We start from the raw sequence: 27,964 nt of genomic DNA, 5'->3' as shown, positions 1-27,964 counted from the left end.
GTGTTTTTAATGTACAGTAGAGTCTGTGTTCTACTAACGTGTTTGCTTCCTATAAGCTGCTGCTGGGAGGAGCCGACAGGTGAGCTGATACCTGTGTGTGTGTTTGCAGGTGAATGGGACGGAGGCTGATTATGAGTACGAGGAGATCACGCTGGAGCGGGTAAGCTGACTTTCCTTTTTACTTCCCCGTGAGTGACGGCCGTGCTGCTCGCCGCGAGAGCCGCCGTAACTCCGTCGCGTCTTTACGAGCCACATAAACGAGCCACGGTCTACGACTCGGAGGACAGGCGACCCGCCGTCTGATGCTCTCTGTTTGACTTTGAGGCGCTGCGTTCATGGACGTCCGCTGCCTGCACCAAACCTCTGACAGTCTGAGATTTCGGGGGAAACAAGGACGAATGAACCAGATTCTGTTAAACAAAAGTTTCTGATCCTCTCACACAAACAGTTTCTCTTTAATCAGCTCTGTTTTAATCCTGCTCGCTGCCTCTGGTGTTATCCGCCACATTGTTACCGTCTTCCTGCTTTTGTTCTCGTCCTAATTTTGCTCCTTTAAGTGCAAATTATTAAAACAGGGTCTGCCTGTTGTTCTGTCTGCGGTCTGTTGTTGTTTTTATCATCACAACCAAAATGTTTCCACACATGACACAAACTGAATCGTTCACAGAAGTGGACACGCCGGACGCCACCGCGGCAGGAAGCAGCCATTCTACACAATAACTGCACATTTATAAGATTTCAGTGCAGAACGGCATGCTGGGTAATTACAGCGGTGTATTTGAACCAGTGAAGGTAGAAACAAAAAACACTTTTAATAGCCGGTGCACGCTCTCGGGTTCTGGATGTTCGCTGATGTTATCTGATTGGTGCAAACTCGTGCCGGGGGATTCGCGTAGCAGACGTGTTCGTGCTTCGTTGTTCCAGCTGTCACTTCTGCTCCTCTTGGCTGCGGTTCGAGGTTTTCCAACACGGCGTCAAACTCCAGTCGTCACTGCTCAGCAGCATCGTCGCTCTGTCGTCACCTGGAAGGCTTTTATTGTGAAACGCTGGCAGGAAGTGTGAATCTTTATTATTAATACTGTGGTTTCCAGGGGAACTCGGGGCTGGGCTTCAGCATCGCAGGCGGCACCGACAACCCTCACATCGGTGAAGACCCCAGCATCTTCATCACCAAAGTGATCCCCGGAGGAGCGGCGGCGCAGGATGGACGGCTCAGGTGAGGCAGCAGGAAACTGTTTGTTGGTGAAGGAGGTGTGACTGATGTCTGAGCGGCTTTTTGATCCCTCCGTCACCTCATTAGAGGAGGGCTCAGATATCCTACAACACCCAGAATGCTTTGCAGCAGTTGCTTCCAGGCTGCTGCTTTAGAGCGTAGCTGCTGACAGGCTGTTCAGCTGATCAGCAGTTCGTGGGGACAGACTCACACAGTTTCTAACATTAACCTAAGATCACAAACTTTATTAGCTCAGCTGTTGGTCAGCTGTCAGCTCGTATGAAAACACGCAGTGAGAGAAGGACGTCTGTCCCTCGTCTGCAGTCAGAGGTGGTGTCCTCACAGCCGGACCCCCGCGGTGCCCTGCAGCCTTTCATGGCTCATTCATAATGCAGAAAGTCTGTCACACCTGATCCAGGTGATGATGATGAGGACGAAGAGTCTCAGGTTTCCTTTAAACTGTTTGTAAGTTTGGATCCGTAGTTTGGCTCTACTTCCTGCTTTAACGCCAATAAATGAAAGAATAAAATCTGTGACGTCATCAGTTTCTATTGAAGGAGGTGACCTGACTGACGGCGGGGTGTTCCCGCTCTGTTTCAGGGTCAATGACGTCATCCTGAGAGTCAACGAGGTGGATGTTCGGGACGTGACCCACAGCCGAGCCGTGGAGGCGCTGAAGGAGGCGGGATCTCTGGTCCGACTCTACGTCCGCAGGAGGAAACCCGTCTCAGAGAAAGTGATGGAGATCAAGCTGGTGAAAGGACCCAAAGGTAGCGTGAAGGCTTAACCTGCGCTCAGATCAGGCGCCCGCTCAGATCAGGCGCCCGCTCAGATCAGGCGCCCACTCAGATCAGGCGCCCGCTCAGATCAGGCGCCCTGTCTGAGCGCAGACGCATTATTAAACCTGTGAGTGTTCCTAATGTTTTGGCTCACGGCCGCAGCTCTGCGCAGATGGCGTGGATGTGTGTCGGCCGTGTTGCTGGATTGTCTCCGCTTGCTGAGGAGCTTTAGTGAAATCCCCGCGGGCCTCATGATTATTCAGACGAGGAGCCCGGCTCAAGAACAAAGCCTCGGTTTCCACGGAAACATCCTGAAATATGCTTCTGTGCATTTATGTGTCCTGATTGGTTCCCGTGTTAAACCAGCAGCGGCGCGTTTCGTGGGGTGGTTGTTGTTTAAAGTTTGTCCCTGTGAAGGACGCTCAGGCGTCGGAGCTAGACTCCAGAGTTTGAGGGTTTTTACCCAGAATGCTTCACAGTTTCCCCGTCTGATCACCCGGCACCCTCCTTCTGGTTCTTTGTGTTGCAGGTCTCGGCTTCAGTATAGCGGGCGGCGTGGGGAACCAGCACATCCCCGGCGACAACAGCATCTACGTCACCAAGATCATCGAAGGCGGAGCGGCTCATAAAGACGGGCGGCTGCAGATTGGAGACAAACTGCTGGCTGTAAGGACCCGGTTCAAACACGAGAAATCAGACGAATTATTTATTTACACCAAAACTAAAAGAGTAAACACGAGAAAGTCAAAAAGGCGAGTTACAAACATTCAGCGCAATAAAATAACTAAGAAAAGCTCTGATGGCATTATTTATGAAACCCAATAAAGACTCAAATTTGAAACCAGTAAAATTAGAAATAATAATAAAGACAAGCTTCAACTTATGACATGAAGTAACTGCAGGAAAGAAATAAGTAAAGACGACTAAAAGTAGACGGAAAATATAAATAAAAACCAAAAATAGACACACAAGACAGAATGCTATATTTGAAAAAAGAAGCACAATTAGAAATTAATTAAAATAACAATAAAAACAGAAAATGGGCAGATTAAAAGAAAGAGCTGTAAGTTAACATAAAATGAATAATAAATAAAAATTTAAAAAAAGAAAAAACTCCAATTAAATTAATTTTAAATAATCAATAAACCAAAAAGAACTTAAAAGAAAATGTTAATTAAAACCAATAAAGCCTGATTTAAATAATAAAAATAAAACAAACAAATAACATTATTTTAAAAAAGGAAAAAATTAGACTAATAAAAGTTAAATAGAATAAAAGCAGGTTAAAAAAGCTCAGTGAGTTAAAAATTAAATAAAATAAAGGATGGATGGATGGAGGTTTCAGTGATAAAGAACAAATAAAAACAGGAAGTTGCTGACGGTGAAGAACGAGCACCATGAATATTTTTAGGTTTTAACAATAAGATAAAGTTTCACCCTCATAACATTTTATAATTATAAACTATAAACATGTTTCATTGAGGGAAGACGCGCCTCACCACAAACTACCAAACAGCAGACCTTCAGAATAAAAGCACAGGCGTGTCTGACCGCTCCTCTCTTGCTGTGTCTGCGTTCAGGTGAACAGCTCCTGCCTGGAGGAGGTGAGCCACGAACACGCCGTCACTGCCTTGAAAAACACTCCCGACGTGGTCTACTTGAAAGTGGCTAAACCCAACAGTGTCTTCATGAACGACAGCTTCGCCCCGCCCGACCTCACCAACTGTGAGTGCAAACACACACACCTGTGACCTCACCACGAAAGTTTGATCTGTGTGCACCGAGCTGAAGAAAGAAACGTTTTGATTTCAGTTTGTTCTGGAATCCAGGCCAGAAACAGTCAGAAAATCCATAGTTGGAAACTTCCCTGGACTTTTTATCCTGAATTGTTTTCCGTTTTAAGATCTTCCAGATAAATGAGGTCTCACATAAATCAGCTGACCTGGTTTTGAGTTAAAGGTTTCCCTGTGTGAGTGTGGTTAGGGTTAATCCAACCGAGCCGGCCTGTCCCGGCTGGAGGCTTGTTGGTTTCTCTTGAACGCTGCGGTGGATTTTTGCTCTGACATCGAGCAGATTAGAAGGTGGTCAGGATGACATCCGACCCTGAGCCGGTGTGGACCACCGCAGTCTCTGATGATCAGGTGGGGCGGGGATTCGTCAAACGACACGCCTCAAAGTGCAGACGAGGCCGGTTCCTTTAAAACATTTCTCTCTGAACCGGCAGCTTTAGCAGAGATGAAGACGGCCCAGCTCTGAACCTCGCACTTCACTGCAAATTACAGGAAGCGCTCTGAAAACTGTAATACTGCAGGACAAACCTGCATCCCGGAGACTGGAAGCTGGCACCGAGCTGCTGAGGAGACGCCAAAGAAGGAAACACCCCTCAGAGATGCTGAGCTTCAGACTCCTCGGCTGTAGAGGCCGAGGAGTCTGAAGCTCCAAGCAGCTGTGGAGGATCCGGAGCCGAGGAGAGACTGATGGGAACGCACAGGAAGACACGGAGGCTGCAGGAAGTGTTGCACGTTATAACCTGAGTAATCATCATGAGTGAGGCTGGTGCTGGTTTGAAGCCAAACGAGGAACGAGCACAAAATATCCGATCCTGAGAACGATGTTTGACAGCTCGGCTCTCACAAACGCCATCAGGTGCCTCAACTCATCCATGTGAAACTCAGACTCCCTAAAACTGAGTGCTTCCTACACCCTTGTCCTGACAGCTATGATTATATCTGAAGTTTGTGTCTAAACCGACGGAGCAGCTGAACCCTTTCATGAGTCGTGGACCGACGACGCCCTTCGTCTCCTGCAGTGGCAGTAAAACCATCGCTCTGTTTGCAGTGACGTTATTTGTTTAACCTCCTGAAGTCTCCGGGGGAGTGTCCTGATCGTGGAGAGAACAGTTTCCGATCAGACGAACATCGAACTTTCAAATGTTTGTAAAAATGAAGACAAACTATTTTCAGGTTTCATGCTCTCGGCGCTGCTGTCACAGATCTGATGCCGCGGTTACAGCTGATCGTCAGCAGAAATGTGACAGTGAGTTGGGAGGTGCTTGTTTCTCGCTCACTGGTGTCGTTTACGACCCCCCTCGACAGCTCCCGGCCTCGGCCAATCAGGTGGTTACAGGAGCCGGACAGGCGAGCAGATGCAGCAGCTCGGCGTCAGACACACAGCAGCTGTGATCAGACTGGTTTTAATGGTCTTCTCTCTCTTCCAGCGTACTCCCAGCGCATGGAGAACCATATCAGCCCCCCCAACTTCCTGGGTCAGCCCCTCCCTCCGCCAGCATCCTCGGGGCGTTACTCCCCGACCCCGAAGAGCACGCTGGGAGACGACGACGTCACCCGGTGAGAACAGAAACACTGTGCACGCACACGCCTGTAATTTCAGTGTTTTTGTACCTGTAGCTGAACGACTGCTGCGCCCTCTGCTGGTGCACACCTGCAGCTACACCCTGCAGTCTGACCCTGCTCACATGACTTCAGATGATTGACGGCTGCAGTGCTGTTTCCTGCAGGGAGCCGAGGAAGGTGGTGCTTCACAGAGGAGCGACGGGACTAGGCTTCAACATCGTGGGCGGGGAGGACGGCGAGGGGATCTTCATCTCCTTCATCCTCGCCGGAGGACCTGCTGACCTCAGCGGAGAGCTGAGGAAAGGAGACCGACTCGTCTCCGTACGTAACAACGCGTTAAACTCAGAGAGTCAGTGATGAGTCGCTGCAGGTCGCTGCAGGTCGCTCGCCACACGCGAGCAAACACGCTGCTGACTTTCAAATTAAAAGCTGCACCTTTTGAGAAGTGCTGGATCAGACTGAGCCGCTCGTTTCCCCGATTGAGTCGTTGCTCCGCGTCTGACGTTGTTTTTGTGTTGAAGGTGAACGGCGTGGACCTCCGTAACGCCACCCACGAACAGGCGGCCGCCGCCCTGAAGAACGCCGGGCAGACAGTGACCATCGTCGCCCACTACAGACCAGAAGGTGGGACAGCAGGACGCACCTGCAGGGTCACATTTACAGTCGGGCGTGAACAGGGGAACAAATCCTCTGGTTTTAGCAGCTGGTATCAGAATATTTGTCTGTTTGATTATTTTTACTTTAAAATGATTGATTATTGATCATTGATCCAGCTGTTCACAGATGTTTCAGCTCTGATCTCTGTGGGAAACTGAAACCAGCAGTTTTCTCTGATTTTACCGGAGAAACAGTTTAAAAAGTTTCAGATTCTGTTTGGCTTCATAAAAATCCTCTGTAGAGACTCTAACATGTTTCTGTAATTTCCTGTGACCTCTGACCCCTGGATGACCTCTGACCCCGCTCAGAGTACAGCCGGTTTGAGGCAAAGATCCACGACCTGAGGGAGCAGATGATGAACAGCAGCATCAGCTCGGGCTCCGGGTCTCTGCGGACGAGTCAGAAGAGGTCGTTGTACGTCAGGTAGGCGTAAGCGTGGACGGCGTGGACGGCGCTCGCGTGCCGGCGTCCTGTGTTCTGTTTTTAATCGGTTTATTTGTCGTTCGTGTTTCAGAGCTCTGTTCGACTACGATAAGACGAGAGACTCCGGTCTGCCGAGTCAAGGCCTGAACTTTAAGTTCGGGGACATCCTTCACGTGGTGAACGCCTCCGACGACGAGTGGTGGCAGGCGAGGCAGCTGACGGCGCAGGGAGAGGTGGAGGAGGTGGGGGTCATCCCCAGCAAGAGACGGTCAGTCCCAGTTACATCTGCTCCACCAATCAGGATCAGAGCTCGAGAGGACGTTTGGAGTTTTTAACTTTATTGAAACAAACGTCAGGGTCGCACCTGTGCAGGTGTCACTGAGGCGAACGAGCGCTGCACAGAGACGCTCTGAACATTTACCAGCTGACCTTCGAGGGTAAAGGTCAGAGTTAGACTGTAAGGTCAGGATGTCGTCAGAGACTCGAAAGGTCAAACCTTCCAGTTTCTGGAGGAACGCTCGTGGAGCGGCGGCGGCGAGCTGCCGACTCACTCGATGCCCTCGAGTTCTGAGGCTGAGCTCATCGCGAGTATCTGACAGATTCATGCATAAAGTCTGGTTCCCTTGTGATCTCTGCTGACCTTTGACCTTTCCCACAGGGTGGAGAAGAAGGAGAGGGCGAGGTTAAAGACGGTGAAGTTTAACGCCAAGTCTCGGGACAGAGGGGTGAGTGACGGCGTGGACGGTCCCTGGAGTCAGAAACGCGACTTTATTTACACATAACGACGTTTTTATTAAAAGCTTTGAAGTCGTTTTTCTGTTCTTCGTGTTTAAAACTCTTTTTTTTATTGTTTTTATTGTTTGATTTCTGCGTCTTTAAAGATGCTTCAGTTTTCCAGACTTGACCTGATAGAACGAGTCAGACTTGTGTAGACTTCAGTGACTCCGCCCATCTGATGCTCTCAGGATCAGCCGACGTTATTTATTTCCCCTGCAGTGGCGTGTGACGTGCAGCTTATTGAAGCCGTGCGTGGCGTTACCTTCGTACAGGCGGTCGAAGTGCACGCGTGCACGTTTTTGGGCTTCAGTCTGTTCGCTAACGACTCGGTTTCAGGGTTTTCATCAGTTACCGGACGTTACTGGATAAGTCGGTCTGCGCCGCCCGCCTTTTTTGAAACCCAGCAGTGAGGGAAATGGCTGCCCACGGCGCCCGCCACCTCGAGTGTGACGGGTGCTTGTTTTTCTGACCTTCCCCGAGCGTCAGCATGGCGGCGTGTCGCACTTTAAGGTGAAGGTAAAACATGTTTGAATAAAGTCGGCTGATCCTGAGCTGGTCGATGACACGTCTCAGGTGTTTGACGCCAGCTGTGCGTCATGTGACCTCTGTGTGTTTGCGCCACAGCCACCTGATCTCCACCTACTAATGAGTGTTTGACTAATGTTGACGGCCGTTTAACAGCATGACGACCTCTGAGGCGTTTCTTCTTCTTCACCAAATCGCAGCAGCGCCTCCCCCTCCCTCCCCCGCCACCTTTAAAACGTGTGCCGCTTTAATACGTGTCGCCACGGCGTTGCTCGCCAGCTGCCACCCTAACACGGCAGACCAAGGGCGGGGAGGCAAACCGTAGAACATGCATGGCGCCCGCAGTCTGCTCCTCGCCTCTTCGCGAAACGCTTGACATTGACGTCTGCTGCTCTCCTTCCTCCTCCTCCTCCTCCTCACCACTCACCCTCCTCACCCTGTTTTCCGTCTCCTGCTCTGTAACATCAAAGTGCAGCATGTGAGCTAATGATGTCACAGGCCCCGCCTCCTGCTGATGAACGACACACGCAGCGGTTGAACTAATCAATAACTTGAACGCCTTTTTAGGCCCTTTCAGCTCCTGGTTTTGGTTTTGTGTCGTCGCACAAGCTTGAATAAACCCACCGAGAGCCAAGCTGTTACCATGGTAACAGACGGGTAAAGGGACACGACTCGTTCTGTGTTTGGCTTTTATTCATACATAAATGTAGGTTTGGCGTTCGTGGACGTGAGGTGGTGGAGACCAAACATGGAGCTGAAAGAAGGTGGATGCTGGACTCAAGACTGCAGCTTTTTAAATAAACCTAATATTTGTTTGTCGGTTGCCATGACATCAGCCGATATCGTTTCGTTATAGCCTCACATCTGGATCAGTTTCTTTTAAATAACCCCACAGTAACCTTCGCAGCCTGACTGGTGACGTCACGCTTTCATTTACACTTCAAGACAAACAAAATGCAAAAACTTTAAGCTAAATTTAAGACGTCCAAACGCATTTAAGGAACGTGGACGGACCAAAACGCCGCGCAGCTGAAGAAACCACGTGAAGCTGAGAGTGACCCACAGCACGTTTGTAATCCTGGGGTTTGTAGCACCAGTGTTTCCTCACTGCTACACGGAGGAACATAAATGACTTTTCCTGACGCACTTGAAGGCATCATCAGCACCATCTTCGAGCCGATTCGCCGAAATAACCAAACGGCTTCTCCCAGCTTGCTGTGTCTCTGCATGTCGTCAGCATGTTCACCTTCATCCTCCTCTCCGACCGACGCCGCCTTCACTGTCGGCGTGTGAAGCGGGGCGTCGGAGCTCTGCAGGTTGCGTTCAGGGTCGGGGCCTCTGTGTCCGAGTGTTTTAGTTTAAACGATTTTTGTGTTTGATGTTTAAACTGTGAGCCGGTCAGACGCAGACTCAGACACCCATCACACCCCTCATCTCCCTCTTTTCCTCCTCTTTGTTTTACTCCATCACCCCTCCTCCTCCTCCTCTTCCTCAGCAGTCTCTCAATGACAAGCGTAAAAAGAACCTCTTTTCCCGAAAGTTTCCGTTCTACAAGAGCAAAGAGGCGAGCGAGCAGGAGACCAGCGATGTCGACCGTAAGTACCAGCGCGGGGAGGCGGGGCGGGCGGTCTGAAAGGAGATTGGCCGGCGACAGGAAGAGAGATCAGGTGGCAACGGCGTGCTGAGCGCGCGCCGGTCGTCACCGCTGCAGGGCGCCGCCGCGCTCGTGCGATCTGATCAGAAGCCGTTTCTAAAACCTGAAACCAGAGCCAACATGGCCGCCCTGCAGCGGCGCCCCGGCGGCGTTCCCTCTGCTCTCTCAGTCTGTCGCTCTGTCAGTAACTGTGTCTGTGGTTGTTTTCCCTCCTTCACTCGGCTGCTGCAGGACAACAGCGAGGACGTGCTGTCCAAGGGACACAGTAAGTTTCAACACCCCCTCCCCCAAAACTCCCATCAGCCTCCTCGGTCTCCACCAGCGTCCTCCGGAGAGCGTACAGACGCCGCTCGCTCTATAAGCGAGCATCCTTACATCCTAAAACCTTTGGGGGCGGAGCTTATGCCGCCCATTTGTATTTGAGGTTAATTCTACTGGTTGTTTGTTTTGAATTAAAAGCAGCTTCGTGTTTTAGAGCAGACGACTTTACTTTCAGCTTAAATTCAGTTTATTTTGTTTGTTTTGTGAAGTAAAATCAGACGAAGCATCAACGACTCCTGATCAGCCTTTGATCAAAGTGATTATTCAGATTTTAAATGATTAAAACGATCAAATAAAACTCAGAAAACCACAAAAACCAGTCAAACACGTGACAGAAACCAGCGGGTTTAAAGACTGACAGGAGATCTGATCCAGTTTGTTATATTTCATCGAGAACATGAAGATAAAATCTCCGTTTTTCTCAGTGTGTCGAGTGTCTGAAGGCTTCTGTCCGCATCAGCGTGTTTAGTTTTAATGCCGTAAAAGTCGCTAAACTGAAGAGTCTGATGATGGTTCCTGGTGGAGTCTGAGACCCCTCCCCCTCCTCTTCCTCGCCACAGACCCTCGTGGATCCTTCAGGCCGGAGCTCTTCATCTCTCACGAGACCTTTGTTTTTCTGTTTCATGGCAAATGTGTACAAGTTACAGGAAGCTCTAAAAGCTGAACACGGCGACCGACACGAGCCGCTCGCTCAGTCATCGGGAAACTAACCCGCCCACAAACACAGCTGATCATTTTTAGTTTTGGTTAAATTACAGTTTAAATGTGTGTATTCAGGTATTGATGGTGTTTCCAGATGTTTGTCCAGCTGACGATCTAAAGAAAACATTTAATATCCCAGAAAAATCTGATTTTATTTTCTTATCTGGATATGAGCTGAAAACACAGACTGTATATAAAGGATGGAAGCGTCTTAAAGCTGCATTCTTTTTAATGGCCAGCAGGGGGCGATACTGTCCTGATGAGTTTGTGTCTCAGTCTTTAGTTTTAAGTCTTACTGAGTGATGGAGGGGAAGTCGCCGCCCACTGAGTGCGCCGTCCTGGTTCAGCCTAAATCGCTCTGCTCGAAGCAAACATGATGTCACAGTGGCTGCTTCCATCATTTATATACAGTCTGTGTTTATCCACATCGCCCAGTTTTCAGAGTCGAGTCTTTGAGTGTGAAGCAGGTCAGGGAAAACTCCTGGGAAGTTTGGGAAATGTTTTAAATCCATTACTGGGCTAAAAAGAGTCGGACGGCTGTGATTGATCTGCCGCCTCGAGTCCCCCTGCGTGATCACGGGGCAAAGCATTCTGGGACGGCGATGTGACCTGTCCTGTTTGTGTTGTGATTCCAGAACACGTGACGTCTAACGCCAGCGATAGTGAGAGTAGCTACCGTAAGTCTGCCGCTCGATGACTCACAGGAAACACTAACGATCGGCGCGACCTGTCACTGAACCCGCTAACTCCCTCACTGACGCCGCTAACGAGCACAGACTGCCGATTGGCCAGTAACAGCATGACCTCACACCCTCACAGCCCCTCCCCCTGCTGCTGCATGGACGCTGCCGCCTCGCAGAGAGCTCCTCTTTCAGCCACACCGAGCATGTCGGCACCGTTCACTGATTTCATATATTTCACCTTAAAACTGGAAACCAGAAACAGCATCACCTGTAACCGAGCGAGCGCTGCAGACTCGGGATGTTGTGAGAACGCTGTTATAAACCATTAATGGTTAAAAACGCGCTGAGCGAGCAAACCGATCAATCTGAAGCAGCACAGCAGTGGGAGTGAAACCTGCACAAACTGCGACTGCAGGCACAGGAGAACGCCGGCCTCGAGGTGTCCTGCAGGTTTCAGGTATCACCTGAATCCAGTGATTGCTTCATGACCTCTGGAGAACTTCACGACATGTTGAGGAGGTCATTCAGCCGTTTAAATCAGCTGCGATGGATCACGGACGCGTCTGAAACCTGCAGGACTCCGGCTCTCGAGGCCTGGAGTTCCCCGCCACTGCTGTCAGGTGACTGCGGCTCACGCAGCTCAGATTAAACAAGCATGAGTGTGTGAGGAGTCGCGGTGTTTGTGCTGTTAGACGTGCAGACGTCAAAGTCGGCGTAACTGAAACTTCCTGCTCCCGTCGCCGTTCTCCAACGTGAGGATTTTAGTTGCTGAGCACGCTGATGTAATCCCGCAGGTTCAGACTCCGCCTACTAACCAACCTCAGTAGATCCCATCCTCCCCCCTCTCCTCCGTCTCTCCTCCTCTTCACCTTCATCACTCCCGTCTGAGCTCCGGACGCTGAAACTAACGACCTCTGTGTCTGCAGGTGGGCAGGAGGAGTACGTGCTGTCCTACGAGCCCGTCGTTCAGCAGGAAGGTGAGACCATCTGTTCGCTTAGCTTTATTTTTTAAAGTAATCTGATTACCACAAGCAGCACTCTGCATATTCGACATGCTTCGATTCTGCCCCACAGTGAGCTACACCCGCCCCGTCATCATCCTCGGCCCCATGAAGGACCGCATCAACGACGACCTGATCTCAGAGTTCCCCGACAAGTTCGGATCCTGCGTCCCTCGTAAGTCCGCCGAACGCCATTAAACAGGCGACGCGTTGCACGCTCGTGTCACCTGATGTTTAACTCTGACGCCGCCCGCAGACACGACCCGGCCGAAGCGGGACTACGAGGTGGACGGCAGAGACTATCACTTCGTGGTCTCCAGAGAGCAGATGGAGAAGGACATCCAGGACCACAAGTTCATCGAGGCGGGGCAATACAACAACCACCTGTACGGGACCAGCGTGCAGTCGGTCCGGGAGGTGGCGGAGAAGGTAATGACGACACGCCCCTTTGACCTTTAACCCCGCTCTGACCTCATTTAGCGGTGGCGTGCGGTTTGAGATGTTCTCCTTCTGCTGTTTCAGGGCAAACACTGCATCCTGGACGTGTCAGGTAACGCCATCAAGAGACTCCAGCTGGCTCAGCTCCACCCCATCGCCATCTTCATCAAACCCAAATCTGTGGAGAACATCATGTGAGTCACTTCACAGGAAACGCCGCCACTCAGTTCTCGCACGAGCGTGAAGGTGACGTGGTTTTTCTCTGCAGGGAGATGAACAAGCGTCTGACGGAGGAGCAGGGCAAGAAGACCTTCGACCGAGCAAACAAGCTGGAGCAGGAGTTCACCGAGCATTTCACAGGTGAGTGCCCGGCTCCACCCGCCTCAGGTGATCCTCCACCCGCATGTGGTTCCTCTCTGCCCCCTGCTGGTCACGTGCTGCAGCTGCACCACAACATTAGTGCAGCAGACGGGAGGAAATGACGAGTTTTTGTTTGAGACGTTTTAAATTTGGCTGATCTCTTCGAGGTCGTGTCCTCGTGCACCTGCGCTGCTGCGCGCCGAACCTCCAAAAACTGCGAGTGTGCAGCCCGATGCATGTTCCTCACGCAGACTGGCGCTATACCGCCCTGCCGGGACCTTTAATAACGAGCAGAAATGGCGCCGCCTTATCAGAGAGCAGGAAGTCCAAGAATCGATCAGCCAGGTTTAAATACGTTTGTAGTTTTATTGTTATGGGCGGAGCTTTTAAACTTCGAGATGAAAGGAGTGTTTGGATTGGTTTCAGACACAAGCAGCTGACACGCCCACAGCACTAATTACTAACTAACAAGAGGCACCAATCATAACTTTATTTACAAACATTTAAAACGATAATAAACGTCAGAGGAGTCGGTGATGTACAGGTGGGCCTGTCTTTGATGATGTCACGCGCTCGCCGCTCTCTGCTCTGTGTGTGCAGCCATCGTGCAGGGCGACACGCTGGAGGAGATCTACGACCAGGTGAAGCAGATCATCGAGGAGCAGTCGGGTCCCTTCATCTGGGTTCAGTCCAAGGAGAAGTTATGAAGACGGCCGCTCCTCCTCCTCGTTGTGACGGACGAGTCGACCTGCAGACGTCCCCTCCCCCACGCCTCGCCCTCCACTCGCCCCATCAGCGACGCAGCGGCCGACCCGAGTTCAGTTTAGCTTCTTTTCTTTTCTTTTTTTGCCTGATAAGACTTCATGTTTGGGTTTCCTGACCAGCAGAGCAAAGCACACAGGAAGTTTGATGACATCACACTCAACACGGTACAGCTCCTTAATGTTTAAGGGAGGACAACTTTAGCGGAGAAGACGAGGAAGGTACCTGGAAGTGACGAGAAGAAGCGTACGAAGTGGATTTTATGTTTAGTTTTTTCTTTGTGGGTTTTTTTCCCCTTTTTTTGTCTTGTAAGGTAAGCAGGTGGGCGGAGTTTCAGTCTCAGGCAGCGTCTGTCGGTCCGGAGGAGGCGGAGACACAAAAAGCAAAACTTTGCACGTTTGAGCTTTAACAGCATGTCAGTTAATCCCGTTTATTTTCCCATCAGCCCCTTCGCCTCACGTCTGATGTCACCGCTTTTCTCTTCTGCTCGTTTTTTAGACTCGATTCACGTTTCGTTTGTTTTTTATTTTCGCTCCTCGCTGCTGCTGGATGTTCGTCAGGACGCTGCGAGGTTCCTGCTCTGCTGCTAGAGGGCGCCGCAAGGCTTAACGAAGGAAAACGACAATTTACTTTGTTTTTAAAGGAATTTATAATTTCCTGTCAACGAGAAAGAATCTGACAGATTTTCTGATTTCGGGGATGAAAAAATAAAAGCTTTGATGTTTCTGCGGACGTCGAATTGTTTCTCACCAAAACACCGAGACAGAAAAATATAAATATTTTTATAGATGAAAATAAGCTGAGTGCAATCATCAAAAATTATAAATCATATCTATAAAAAATATTTTATTCATTAACGTGTTTAATTTCATTAAAACACCAAATGCAAGACAGAAATTCCCAAATATGTTTATTTTATTACCAGAAAAATCTCAATATTAGAAATAACAGAAATAACTATTTTATTTTACTAAAGAAAATTATCAGAATTTTATGAAACTCTGATTACGCCAAATATGGTTTATGATAAAATCTAATTTAAGATAATTAAATATTAAAATCAAGAAAAATGCAACAAACATTTCCTGTTACAAAAACTGCTCATAATTAATGAAAAACAGATTTTTATAAAAGATCTGGAACATCAAGAAAAAAATAATCTAATACAAAAAGAATTTGAATCACCAGAAAATGCAAAACAAATTAAAGTTTAGAATAACTTAAAATCCCAAATCCGTATTTTATTTACAAACGCACCAGAATCATAAGAAAAAATAGATTTAATATTTTATTATAACCCCTAAAACCTTAAAAGTAAAAGATTTTATTTTACCAAAATATAAAACTTCCTGAAAACAGTGAAACAAGAATTATAATAATTTTTATTACAACAATCTATTTTATTATAATGAAACTGTAACACTTATGAAAACTTAAAATTGAAAATTAGAAAATATTTAAAAGCACGTCAGAGCTGCAGACAGAACACGAGGAAGTAACGCCGACGTTTACGTCTCGTTCTCGCGAGATCTGAACTCGTGATTTTAGATTCTCTTCAGCTGATTTTCTTTCTCTTTTTTTCCCACTTGGACGAGTTCACAGTCGCGTGACGCAGTGGCGCCCTCTGCAGGTAGAACCCCGCCGGTCGTCGCGGTGACGTCCATCAGCGTCGCCAGTGTCTTACCACAAAAACGATGTCGATCATGCGATTCGCGCGGCGAGCCCGGAGACGAGCTGCCACCTCCGGGCGTCCACAGGTGTCGGAAACACGATTATTGTACAATGAGATTTTGACAGATATTTAACCCTCGGTAAACTGCCTATTTTGTTATAATAAAGTCTATATTGAACTTTACTTAAGCACTACTACTACGGGAATTATTTTCTTTGCATTGTTAATCATATATGAATAGAAAAGTATAAAGATATTTGAATATGAATATATATTTTTTCTTTTTCTTTGATCACCACCTCCTCTGTCTTTTAATTTTCTTTTTTAAGCATAATAAAAACTTAACAAGAAAACCCGTGTGTTCATTTATAAAAGTCACTTCAGTCGGCCTGAACACTGTTGAACAGGTGACGTCCTCCACGACGCCTCAGAGCTGCCTGAAGATTTCTGAAGAGGAAGAAGAAACCCTCGTCTGTCCCAACGTCACTGAAGAAACTGCATTTTTATTTGATCTTCAGAGTGACGCTGAAAAACTAGTTCATGCATTTATTACTTCCAGGCTGGACGACTGTAATTCATTATTATCAGGAAGTCCTAAAAACTCCCTGAAAAGCCTTCAGCTAATCCAAAATGCTGCAGCAAGAGTCCTGACAGGGACTAGAAAGAGAGAGCAGATTTCTCCTGTTTTCTTCCTGTTAAATCCAGAATTCAAAGTCCTGCTCCTCACATACAAGGTCTTAAATAATCAGGCCCCATCTTATCTTAATGACCTTGTAGTACCATATCACCCTATTAGAGCACTTCGCTCTCGCTCTGCAGGCCTACTTGTTGTTCCTAGAGTATTTAAAAGTAGAATGGGAGGCAGAGCCTTCAGTTTTCAGGCCCCTCTTCTGTGGAACCAGCTTCCAGTTTGGATTCAGGAGACAGACACTATCTCTACTTTCAAGATTAGGCTTAAAACTTTCCTTTTTGCTAAAGCATAGTAGTTTACATCAGGGGTCTCAAACGAGCTGTGGGCCACTGCTGGCACTGTCATCTAATGTGAGGGACACTTTAGTGTTCACATAATGTAAAACAAATAAGAAAACACCCACAAATATTTCCCAAATTTCAAATATTGGAACAGGACAAAACTGCTACTGTTAACGCAAATTTTTCTTTTTTTCCTTCCTCTTATCTGGAGCCTTCAATGAACTACCAAATAAACACATTGGTCCTCTCTTTCTGGCCATACATGTGGCAGCACCCCTGCTATCATTTTATTTCTCTTTTTTTTTATGTAGCGCCAAATCACAACAAAGGTCGCCTCAAGGCGCTTCATAGATACAGAGAAAAACCCAACAATCATATGACCCCCTATGAGCAAGCACTTTGGCGACAGTGGGAAGGAAAAACTCCCTTTTAACAGGAAGAAACCTCCGGCAGAACCAGGCTCAGAGAGGGGCGGGGCCATCTGCTGTGATTGGTTGGAAGACAGATGACCACATTTGATGTATTTAACAAATTAAAAATGCAGACATAAGTGTACACATTAGCTTTTGACTCTCACTGAACTAACAGCCTATCCCTCTGCGTGTTTGTGTACTCTGCTCATATTGTCTTCCATTAAATCGTTTTTTTTAACATTGCACTCAACAACAAACAAATCCTTCTGAACAAAAAAAGTAACGTCACCCCAATATATGGGCCGCGAGTTTGAGACCCCTGTTTTACACACAGTATATATTTGGCACTTTATATTTGATTTTACTCTCAAATATAAAGTGCTTCGAGGCGACTGTTGTGATTTTGCACAATATAAACAGCACAATAATAGATGAGCTGCTCCACCTCCTGAACTACAACCACCTCTATGGGAAAAGGGTTTGTGATACCAGGCACTCAGCGCTGTAAGCATGACTAACACGATGTTAATTTTTATTAATGTCTTTATTGATAGAAAGCTTTGCATCACTCTGCTGCATTCTTTGTTTCATTTATAATATATAAAGCCCATAAATCACATCATTGACTCTAAACTGTACAAAACACTTATGGAAACCATGATGAACCATTTCATCCAGTGTATTGAGAAAACATCGAACACCAGAATAAAAACAAAACTCAGTCCCATAAATCAGCCTTTAGCCAGGTTCTCCAACACGACCTCCAGCCTACTTGACCTACAAGTTTGGTCCATTAATCTGAAAGAACCAGTCAGTGCTGGTCACTTCAGATTGAAGTCAATCCCTCCTGGTCGAAACCGCGCCGATTCTTCCTGTTTGCTGATGTTTCCTCAGCTGCTCCTCTCCTAAGAGGATGCTGTGTGAGAGTCGTGAGCTCTCATGTGATTTTTCCACACCGTCGCATACGTAAATCTTTCCCCGCAGCTATTGCAGGTGTAAGGCTTCTCACCCGTGTGGGTTCTCATGTGAACTATTAGCGGCGGCTTACTGCTGAAACCTTTCCCACACGTTTTGCAGGAATACGGTTTCTCACCTGTGTGGCTCCGCATGTGGACTTTCAGGTAGGAGCTGCTGGTGAAGCTTTTACCGCAGAGATCACAGGCATACGGCTTCTCACCTGTGTGCACAATCATATGTTTTTTCAGATGAGAGGTGCTACTGAACTCTTTTCCACAGGTGTCGCAGGAGTAAGGCTTCTCACCTGTGTGGGTTCTCATGTGGACTATCAGAGGAGGACAGCTAGAGAAATTTTTTCCACACGTTTCACAAGAAAAGGCGCTTTCACCTGTGTGAGTCATCATGTGGTTCTTCAGTCCCGACGAGCGGCTAAATCGTTTCCCACACACTTTACAGGTGTATGGTTTCTCACCTGTGTGGATTCTCACGTGGGCTATCAGGTGAGTACAGCTTCTGAAACCTTTTCCGCACGTTTTGCAGGAAAATGGTTTCTCGCCTGTGTGCGTTCTCATGTGGACTTTCAGATAAGCGCGACTACTGAAGCGCCTGGTGCACGTTTCACAGGCGTACGGCTTCTCCCCTGTGTGCGTTCTGATGTGGTCGGCCAAAGTGGAGCTGTGAGTGAAACATTTCCCGCACGTCTCGCAGAAATAAAGCTTTTTACCTGTGTGAGTTCTCATGTGATTGTCCAGCTCTAAAGGGCAGATGAACCTTTCCTCACAGGTGCTGCAGGTGTAAGACTTCTTGTCTCTGTGGGTCCGCCTGTGCAGGAGCAAGCTGACGTTCTTAGTGAAGCTTTTCCCGCACGTCTCACACGAGTACAACCTTTCACCTTTGTGAGTTCTCATGTGACTCTTCAGTCCCGAAGACTGCCTAAATCTCTTTCCACAGGTGTTGCAGGGGTAAGGTTTTTCACCTGTGTGGGTTCTGGTGTGGACGGTCAGCGAGTCACAGCTGCTGAACCCTTTACCACATGTTTGGCAGGAATATGGTTTCTCGCCCGTGTGGCTCCTTGTGTGGATTTTCAGAGACACTGCTTGCCAGAAACGTTTCCCGCAGGTGTTGCAGCAGTGAGGCTTCTCACCTGTGTGGGTTCTCATGTGGCCTATCAGTGACGAGCTGCTGCTGAAACATTTTCCACACAGCTTGCAGGAGTACGGTTTCTCCCCTGTGTGGTTTCTCAGGTGGATCTTCAGCTGACCGCTGCGATTGAAGCTTTTCCCGCAGGTTTCACAAGCGTGAGGCTTCTCACCTGTGTGGATTCTCAGGTGGATTTTCAGATTAGAATTACAGCTGAAACTTTTGCGGCAAAATTCGCATGCAAAAGGCTTCTCGCCCGTGTGACTTCTCATGTGGACTGTCAGCCGATAGTTTCTTCTAAAACTCTGACCGCACAGCTCGCACGTGTACGGCTTTTCGCCCGTGTGGGTTCTTGCGTGAGCTTTCACGTCGAACTTGCGGCTGAAACGTTTTCCGCAGGTCTTACAAGCAAAGGGCTTCTCACCTGTGTGGGTGCGTATGTGAGTCACCAGGTGGAAGTTACTGCTAAAAGTCTTTCCGCACGTTTCGCAGGCGTGAGGTTTTTTATTCGTGTGCTCGTCCTTCGTCTGCGACACTGACTTCGAGCTACTGTCAGTGTTACGGTGAGACTCCAGTATGAGCTGCTCTTCCTCCCGATTGATGGAAAGCTCCTCCTCTTCCTCTTTCATCTGTTCAGTCTCTGCTTCCTCCTGATTGGTGCAGAGTTCCTCGTCTTCCTCTTTGATCTGTGGCAGCTCTCGCGCTTCCTGATCCAGACTGCAGCTCCTCTCCTGGCTGCAGAGCTCTTCCTCCTCCTGTCGAATGTCTGGAGGACAAAGAGACAAACATGTCATAGATGTGATGACAGTAAAAAAAAAATTAAACCCTTTAGACAATCATCATCATCGCCGTCCATCACAACCGTGGCCTCAGGTGGGACTACTTCACACTCTGCAAGCCATCACAGTGGATGCTAGAGGTCATTACTCGACCCTGAGACCTTCAGAGATTCAGTGGTGGACCAGCAGACTGTAGCGGTGAAGAGAGAGCACAGCTGGAAGCTAGAAGGTGACCCTGTTAAATCATGTCTCTAAGGAAGAGAACATCTGGAAGCCTGAGCCGATGGTGGACGTTTACAGTGAACAGCTGGACTGAATAGTGAGGCAGACTAAATCCAGCTGTTGTTGGCTGTACAGTGTTCGTGTGACTCTTTGGTGGAAGCAGAACTGGGAATTATGGGAATTTAACCACCATCACTGGCAACCAGGTGTCAAGCAGCTCCGCCCCTGGAAGCGATTCTGTTGTTTAAACAAAGGCAGCGCACGATTGGAGGACAGCATCAGCTGATCCAAGCAGCAATACTGAGCTTCCAATTAAAAGTAACTATGGCAACATTTAGGCGCAGGACGTCCACATAATGACCACGACAGCAAGGCTCGCTGTCACACTGAGCTCTGATTGGCTCCTGCCTGTGACACACACCTGTTTACCTGCACACGCTCCCTTTTTCTGAATTTAATGCGGAAAAAAATTACTTTTATTTCACTGTAGAATTTCCACCACAGTTTACCCACAATGCACTTCTGTAATCAAACAGCCAGGTACCAGCTCCTGCTCCTGGATCTGTCACACAGATGTTCACAGCTGGAGAGAGAAACACGGCTGCTGTGGATCTGTCCTGGAGGAAAATGTCCCGTTCAGTGAGCTGAAGGTTTCACGAGGAGCCGAGAAAACGACGATAAACGAGTTCATGAGCCGAAACACGGTCGTCAAACCGCGTAAAAGCTGAATCGGCTTTTATGACCCAGCTGCCGCCACGTAAACCGGAAACATTAAACAGGTGAGCTCAGATGTAACATCGCACCTGTGGAGAATCCTTTATGACGCAGATCACCCGCTTTCTTTCCTCTCGTTGTCTCTCTGATCGTTTCCGGTTTTGCTCACCTGTCCGGTGCGGCTGCCTGTCAAGTTTGCAGGTGATGTCCAGCAGTCTGCGCCTGCGCTCGCGGTCCATCTCCTGCTCTGTGCGTTGTTCAAACTCTCTGCCACCTCCTGCTTCTCCTCCTCCTCCGTCAGCAGTCACGGCCTCGGTGACAAACTCAGCCGGAAGTTGAAGGGAAGACATTTTTGATGCAGCTGAGCGAAAGACGTGAGATTAAACTTCAATGAAGCTAAAGCTAATGCTAACTCCTCTGCGCCGTCCATCCGGAAAGCCCGGTGTGCTCTGCGCATGTGCGAAAAGGGATTCTTCCAGTTCCTGCCTTTCACAATAAAAGTGTAAACAATGTAAACTCGGAGGTGCAGAGGGAACCCTTTCAGAATAAAACGTGACAGAGTCCAGAGTGAGAGATCATTTTTTACCTTTAGTGTTTCATATTTTGGCTCCAGGCTCCTCCTCCAGTGATATGGTACTATGAGGTTATTATTATTATTTAGGACCTTGTATGTGAGGAGCAGGATTTTAAATTCTGGGTTTAACAGGGATCCTGATAATAATGAATTACAGTCGTCCAGCCTGGAAGTAACAAATGCATGAACTAGTTTTTCAGCGTCACTCTGAGACAGGATATTTCTAACTTTAGAGATGTTGATCAGATGAAAGAAGCAGTTAAAGATCACGTCCTGGTCAGAAATGACTCACTGATGATGTCAGACTGGTGTCAGTGGGAAACACAGCAGCCTCCTAAACTTCTGCCCGAGACTGTGACACCTTAAAATCTTTCAAACTTTCATCCAGTCATGATAAACATAGTTAAAAGCTGCCGTTGCCTCGGCGGCGTGAATGTTGGGGTAGTTTTGAGCTGTTAACAGTTTCACCGAACTTAATGACGGTGCAGCTTAAATCACAGCTGATGTTTGGTGAAGCGTCTGTTTGCAGCCGCTTCCACCATCATGTCATTCCTACAAACAGCCGCAGGAGATCTGGAATTACTCGCAGTCTGACGAACACCAACTGAGCCCGACGGCAGTTTATACCGACGGCGATGGTATAAAGGAGGAGCTGATCCTCCTCAGGTGCGCGCTCACCTGTGGGACCGATGTTTGTTTTCACTTCAGAACAAAATTAACATGAAATAAGAGCGACGGCAGCGTGAGCGTCAAAGAAACACGAGCACTCAGGAATCAGACCACAGTCAAACTTTCAGGTAGACTTTATTGTCAACATAGGGACAGCAGACAGGCGTGACCTTTGACCCTGATCCTCCAGGAGTCTGTTCAGTAGATCAGCAACAGGACGAGAACGAGGGGGAATAAATTAAAACCCAAAACAACTCGTCAGGTAAAAAACAAGAACAACGGGAACTCCACGCTACGAGAAACGAAAACCAGAAGCTTCGAAAGAAATTCATAAAAAATCGATTAGAAAACGTTTCAGTTTTTGGTTTATTTCTTCCTCGCTGTGCTTCTGTGACTCTCACACACACACACACACACACACTCGCTCTCACACACACACACACACTCACTCGCTCTCACACACACACACACACTCACACACACACACTCACACACACTCGCTCTCACACACTCTGTACATCAGATCAAACATCAGTATTTACACTCGTGTTAATAGATTCTATATCTTTAAATTCTCTCTTTGATGTCTGCAGCTCATCTCGTGGGTGAGGGAGTTATACACTTTAAACCACACCCCCACCCGGGGCAGGACCAATCAGCAGCTGCTGTTCTTGAACTCTCCGTTCTCAGTGATTGACAGCTTGGTGGGGTTGCTTGGCGACAGGCCGTTGCGAAGGTTGGGCGTGCTGTAACGCTCCTTCACCTGCGTCAGCGCCGCCATCAGCCGTGAGTTCGCCGCATCCAGGGACCCGATCCTTTTCTCCTGATTGGATAAACATGAGAAAGGGGGCGGGACATGAAGTCAGACCGACAGGTAAACAACAACAACAAAGCAGTTTGGTGTTGATCGGAGAGTCGGGTCAAAACCACACAAGGAAAAATAGAAAGTAACATCCGCTTAAATCCAAGAAACTTTAATGAAACTTTATTTAAAATCCTGATTAAACGAGATGAAGGATACGAAACAACTAAAGAAAAAAGATCAGAGAAGATTTTTTTTAATAAAAAAGACCCTGAGCTCCTGAAATCACCTGAATCCAAATCAGGCTTTAATTAAAACATTTCATGGATTCATCAGTGAAACATGTTCAGTGATACAAAGTTTTCTACAAAGAGAGAAAAGATCTTTAATCGGATACGTTCAAATAAAACTTGCAGATTTAAATGGATGATTTGGCCTCTAAACGCAACATTAAACGATTTAAAGGTTGAAAAAAAAGACCAGCTCACACAAAATCTAAAAACAGTTCAGTTTAATAAAAATGTGGTTTTGACCCGATGGTGAAAACAAAAACAACCACAGGAAGTTTGAGGGCAGCAGCCGAAAATATAAACAGCAGCCCAAAAAAGCTTAAACCAGCGAAAAAACAAAAAGGTGAAATCGAAGCTTTTCAAGTCCGACGCCGTCTCCTCTGAGCCTGCTGACGACTCGCTTTATTTTGAAAGGGTGAACTAGAAGCTGTGGTGGTTTACAGGGAGGGGGAGGTGGGAGGTGGTGTGGGGAGGGGGAGGTGGGGTCTGCAGCCAAACTTAAATGAAACCAGCCGAGAGCGCAACACGCCGACACACCAACGTATTACAGAGCAGCTGGAACCAGCCGTCAGCTGAACTACAGGAGCCCCCGAGGTCCAAGAACAAGATGAAGATGAGTGAAAATATTTAATAATTATTAATAAATGTTCTTATTTACTGTGACTGAAGGAAGGACGCTGCTCGTGAACAATAACGTTTTTATGTCAAACTGACAGTTTTTTATCCCCACGTGAACCAGAGGGGGGCGCCCACCAGGGGGCGCCGACAGCTGCACTAATCCTGAGCTCTTGATAAACTCAATGCTGAAACTCTGCGCTCTGATTGGCTGGTTCAACAGGTGTCAGGTGTGTTGGCAGTGTTTTTTCCCCCCTAAAAATAAATTCATAAAAACAAAAAACACACAGCGTGGCGTTGGTGGTAGTGGCGGAGGAGGAAGGGGCGGGGCTACAGTTACTTGCCTGATTGGTTTATTTCACATCCGTTACTGACCTGAAATCAGTGGAGAGACTGTGAGATGTTTCAAAAGAGTTAAAGTTTCCGTCACAGCTGCTGCTCGAACACGACGCATCGCTGCTTCCCTCTGAAACCCATTACCTGTGCCACAGGTGTGTCACAGGCGTGTCACAGAGTGGCACAGGCGTGGCACAGGCGTGTCACAGAGTGTCACGGGCGTGGCACAGGTGTGTCACGGTTGTGTCACGTTGCGTGTCACGGTTGTGCCACGGGCGTGGCACAGAGTGGCACAGGCGTGTCACGAGCGTGTCACGGGCGTGTCACAGAGTGTCACGGGCGTGGCACAGGTGTGTCACGGTTGTGGCACGGGCATGGCACAGGCGTGGCACAGGCGTGGCACAGAGTGTCACGGGCGTGGCACAGGTGTGTCACGGTTGTGTCACAGAGTGGCACAGGCGTGTCACGGGCGTGTCACAGGTGTGTCACAGGGTGTGTCACGGGCGTGTCACAGGCGTGGCACAGGCGTGGCACAGAGTGTCACAGGCGTGGCACAGGCATGGCACGGGTGTGTCACAGGCGTGTCACAGGTGCGCCACAGGTGTGTCTGTACCTGAGCGTCGATGATCTTCTGTTTGGCTTCGATCACTGCCTGCATCTCTGCGTGGTCCCGCCGTAGCTCCTCCTCCACCGCCATCAGTCTGCAAATGCACAGAACATCATCATCATCATCATCATCACCTTAAATATCAACATCTGGGTCGTGTCCGAATTCATGGGCTGCTTCCTCCTGAGGCCGCATTTGTAGGCCGATTACATCACAGCGCCGAAGGCTGTCCGAATGCAGCCGACAAATGCGTCCTCCTTTTCCCCGAATTTGAAGGATGGGTCGGGTGTGTCCTTCGTGGCCCACCATATCCCAGAATTCATAGCGCAGCCCAGCCAAACTCCAGTTTCCAACAATGGCGGCCGCTACTAAGTTTTAAAATTACTCTTACTAATCTTTCTGGGTCACAAAATAAACTTTTAACATATTTTCAGGCGAGAAAGTTTCTGTGTAAACATCAAATATCTGCTCGGTTTATCAAGACACCACATATTTGCAGAAGTGCTTCGAGGTTTTCAGAGACGTCTGTTACCGACCAGCTCGAGAGCTGACCGAGAGCTCGAGGGTCACTGAAGCCGCCGAGAATTAGGTTAGATTTATTATTAGTTAAACGTAATATATAAGTCACAACCTAAACATGTTATTGTTGGGCTTTTTTTCAGTGTTTTATTTGTTCGTGAGTAAATCGGTTTGGCTGAGATTAAAGTTATTAGATTAGATAAAATAAAACTTTATTAATCCCCCGGGTGGTTTTCACACAGCTGAATAAACGTCAAACAGAAACCTGATTAAACAGACGGTCGAGAGTTTACTCCAGTGTCCAAGTTTGGGCCACCTTGTTAATAGTCATTATTTTCCTGCATAAATCGTTGGGTTAAATATATCATACAGGAGACACAGAAGTGAAATGAAGTTTATTGGATTTACAGAAAGTGCAAGAATTGTTTAAACAAAATCAGGCAGGAGCACAAATCTGTTGTCATTTCATTGATTCCAAACCTTTAGAACTGATTATTGGAACTCTGCTCGGTAACCTCAGTGACCTCTGACCTACACACACAGGTGAATCCAATTTAAGGGGGTCAATTGTAAAGTTTCCCTCCTCTTTTAATTTCCTCTGAAGAGCAGCAACACGGGGTCTCAAAACATCTGTCAAATGACCTGAAGACAAAGACTGTTCACCATCATGGTGGGAGGGACACAGAAAGTTGCCTCAGAGATTTAAGCCGTCTGTCTCCACAGTTAGGAACATATTGAGACAATCAAAGACCTCAGGCTCAGTTCAAGTTAAGGCTCGAAGTGTCAGACCGAGAAACAGAGTCGACCCACAGACCAGCACCAAAGACCTGCAACATCATGTTGCAGCAGATGGAGTCGCTGTGCATCGTTCAACCATTCGGCGCACGTTACACGAGGAGATGCTGTATGTGAGAGTGACGCAGAGGAAGCCTTTGCTCCGCCCACAGCACAGAGACGCTAAAGCACATTTTTTCTCCTCTCCCTTATCTTCCCTGCTTATGTCCTTGTCTAGTCTCGTGTTTTTTTGTATTTTCCCTGGAACATTCTCTCACAGTCTGTTCTCTAAAACCTAAAAGAGGAATTATCACCCTCCCTACCCCGGATCCAACGCCACCTCCAACGCTTACCTCCCCTCTGATGTGGACATCGGGTCAGTTGGAGGCGCAGTCGAAAGATTGCAGCGGTCCCAGATCAGATGTACACACTGGAACTCTTTCCCATGTTGCTGTCTGTGTTTATTGTGCTATGGTGTGTTGATATCTGCATTCCTGTATTATCCTTCTGTGTTACACATTTCAATGTTTTTCCCCTTGCTACCTAGCCTGACCTGTCTCCTCAATGTGATGTTTGTGTATTGTATGTACAGTCAGCAAGGTCTGTCATCTCGGTTGTGGGCAAAAGACCTGCAACTGACAAATAAAGGCCATCTCATCTCATCTCATCTCATCTCATCTCATCTCATCTCATCTCATCTCATCTCATCTCATCTCATCTCATCTCATCTCATCTCATCTCATCTCATCTCATCTCATCTCATCTCATCTCATCTCATCTCATCTCATCTCATCTCATCTCATCTCATTGGACAAACCAGCTTCATTCTGGAATAAGCTGCTGTGGACGGATGAAACTAACATTGAGTTATTTGGCATAACAAGGGGCGTTATGGAGGAAACAGAACACAGCAAGACAAACACCTGCTGCCTCCAGTGAAATGTGGTGGTGGTTCCATCACGCTGTGGGGCTGTGTGGCCAGTGCAGGGACACATGGAGTCCACTCAGTATCAGGAGATTCTGGAGACCAATGTCCAGGAATCAGTGACAGAGCTGAAGCTGCGCCGGGGCTGGATCTTTCAACAAGACAACGACCTGCTCAAAATCCACTGAAGCTTTCATGCAGAGGAACAAGTACAACGTTCATCTCAGCCCAGACCTGAATATTATTGAAACCTGTGGTGTGAGTCAAAGAGAGCTGTTCATGCTCAGAAACCATCAAACCTGAATGAACTGGAGATGTTCTGTAAAGACGAAAGGTCCAAAATACCTTCAACCACAATCCAGACTCTCAGTGGAGCCTACAGGAAGCGTTTAGAGGCTGCAAAAGGCGGATCTGCTAAATATTGATTTCATCTCTTTTTTTGTGGAGACCAAATTTATGCACCTGCCTGATTTTGTTTAAACAATTTTTGCACACTTTCTGTAAATCCAATAAACTTCATTTCATCATCAAATATCACTGTGTGTGTCTCCTGTGTGATATATTTAACCTACATGTTTTATTGTAACAACCAACATTTATGCAGGAAAATAATGACTATGAACAAGGCTGCCCAAACGTTTGCATCTCACTGTATATTTCAGACAGCAAGGAGCAGACGGCTGAGTTTATTAAATCTGAAGGCTGGACCAATCCCACAGCCGTTTACTTTACCCGACCTCCTGAGGACCCCGCCCACGTAGACCACGTAGGGTCCTCAGGAGGACGCAGCCGATGAATTTGGACACGACCTGGTTTGATTTACTTAAACTCCTCCTGAACACCTGAAGCCCATTTTCTGTGACATCAGCCCCGCCTCCATCATGTGACCTTTGCCCTGTGTGTGCGCACCTGCAGATGATGCTCTTCATCTGGGCGTCCTTCTCCTCCTGCTGCCTCCTCAGTCGCTCCTCGCTGTCCTCCAGACGGTTCTTGTACTCGTGCAGCAGCTTCTGCATCTGCTGCTCCTGAGCGAGCAGCCGCCGCTCGTACTCCTCGAGGCGCCGCCCGGACACGCGCAGGCGCTCCTTCAGCCGAGAGATCTCCAGCTCGTACTGTGGAAACAGGAAGCAGTTTCACAGAAATGAGCCTCCGTCACTTCCTGCTGGGCTTCACCTGCAGACAGGTGTGTCTGTTACCTTCTCGGTGTTCCTGCCCTCCTCCCTGCTCCTCTCCCCTCCCTCCTCCTCCGTCTCCTCGTACTGCCCGTTGTTTAGGACCCACGCCGCCGTCCTCTCCACGGGAGACATCGCCACCGCCACCGCCTCCACTGGAGACG

General features: G+C 48.0%; 3 protein-coding genes across 14 annotated transcripts in view; 1 reads left to right on the top strand and 2 right to left on the bottom strand.

The window, feature by feature from the left end:
* The window catches only part of LOC102789675 (disks large homolog 1), a 99,501-nt gene extending 83,828 nt beyond the window's left edge, over positions 1-15,673 (top strand). For 4 of the 7 annotated variants that reach the window (XM_087832185.1, XM_087832191.1, XM_087832188.1 and 1 more), the window contains 19 exons: positions 110-160; positions 1,092-1,216; positions 1,814-1,983; positions 2,522-2,658; positions 3,573-3,717; positions 5,210-5,339; positions 5,510-5,666; positions 5,867-5,969; positions 6,311-6,425; positions 6,517-6,693; positions 7,084-7,150; positions 9,226-9,322; positions 11,040-11,081; positions 12,014-12,064; positions 12,162-12,263; positions 12,345-12,517; positions 12,611-12,720; positions 12,795-12,886; positions 13,487-15,673. In XM_087832185.1, coding sequence (XP_087688311.1) covers positions 110-160; positions 1,092-1,216; positions 1,814-1,983; positions 2,522-2,658; positions 3,573-3,717; positions 5,210-5,339; positions 5,510-5,666; positions 5,867-5,969; positions 6,311-6,425; positions 6,517-6,693; positions 7,084-7,150; positions 9,226-9,322; positions 11,040-11,081; positions 12,014-12,064; positions 12,162-12,263; positions 12,345-12,517; positions 12,611-12,720; positions 12,795-12,886; positions 13,487-13,593 — 2,151 coding nt within the window. In that variant the 3' untranslated portion in view covers positions 13,594-15,673. Of the gene's footprint in view, positions 1-109; positions 161-1,091; positions 1,217-1,813; positions 1,984-2,521; positions 2,659-3,572; positions 3,718-5,209; positions 5,340-5,509; positions 5,667-5,866; positions 5,970-6,310; positions 6,426-6,516; positions 6,694-7,083; positions 7,151-9,225; positions 9,323-9,612; positions 9,647-11,039; positions 11,082-12,013; positions 12,065-12,161; positions 12,264-12,344; positions 12,518-12,610; positions 12,721-12,794; positions 12,887-13,486 lie in introns of all 7 variants that reach the window. The other 3 variants (XM_087832190.1, XM_087832187.1, XM_087832189.1) reach the window with 2 other exon arrangements.
* Positions 15,674-17,251: 1,578 nt separating this feature from the next.
* Positions 17,252-20,954, bottom strand: LOC102793140 (uncharacterized). Its single transcript, XM_087831850.1, has 2 exons — positions 20,687-20,954; positions 17,252-19,568 (listed from the first exon to the last, which is right to left on the bottom strand). Exons 1-2 carry the CDS (start codon positions 20,865-20,867, stop codon positions 17,611-17,613), a joined length of 2,139 nt encoding a protein of 712 aa, XP_087687976.1. The 5' UTR covers positions 20,868-20,954; the 3' UTR covers positions 17,252-17,610.
* Positions 20,955-22,228: 1,274 nt separating this feature from the next.
* The window catches only part of rasal2 (RAS protein activator like 2), a 62,529-nt gene continuing 56,793 nt past the window's right edge, over positions 22,229-27,964 (bottom strand). For 5 of the 6 annotated variants that reach the window (XM_087831836.1, XM_087831838.1, XM_087831842.1 and 2 more), the window contains 4 exons: positions 27,825-27,964; positions 27,538-27,740; positions 24,417-24,504; positions 22,229-22,583 (listed from right to left, as the gene is read on the bottom strand). The exon at positions 27,825-27,964 is cut by the window's right edge and continues 4 nt beyond it. In XM_087831836.1, coding sequence (XP_087687962.1) covers positions 22,416-22,583; positions 24,417-24,504; positions 27,538-27,740; positions 27,825-27,964 — 599 coding nt within the window. In that variant the 3' untranslated portion in view covers positions 22,229-22,415. Of the gene's footprint in view, positions 22,584-23,811; positions 23,843-24,416; positions 24,505-27,537; positions 27,741-27,824 lie in introns of all 6 variants that reach the window. The other variant, XM_087831837.1, reaches the window with a different exon arrangement.

Source organism: Neolamprologus brichardi, chromosome 18, assembly GCF_056152115.1.
Source record: "Neolamprologus brichardi isolate AB-2024 chromosome 18, ASM5615211v1, whole genome shotgun sequence".
Taxonomy (NCBI): domain Eukaryota; kingdom Metazoa; phylum Chordata; class Actinopteri; order Cichliformes; family Cichlidae; genus Neolamprologus; species Neolamprologus brichardi.
This window is presented reverse-complemented; position numbering and strand designations above follow the sequence as displayed.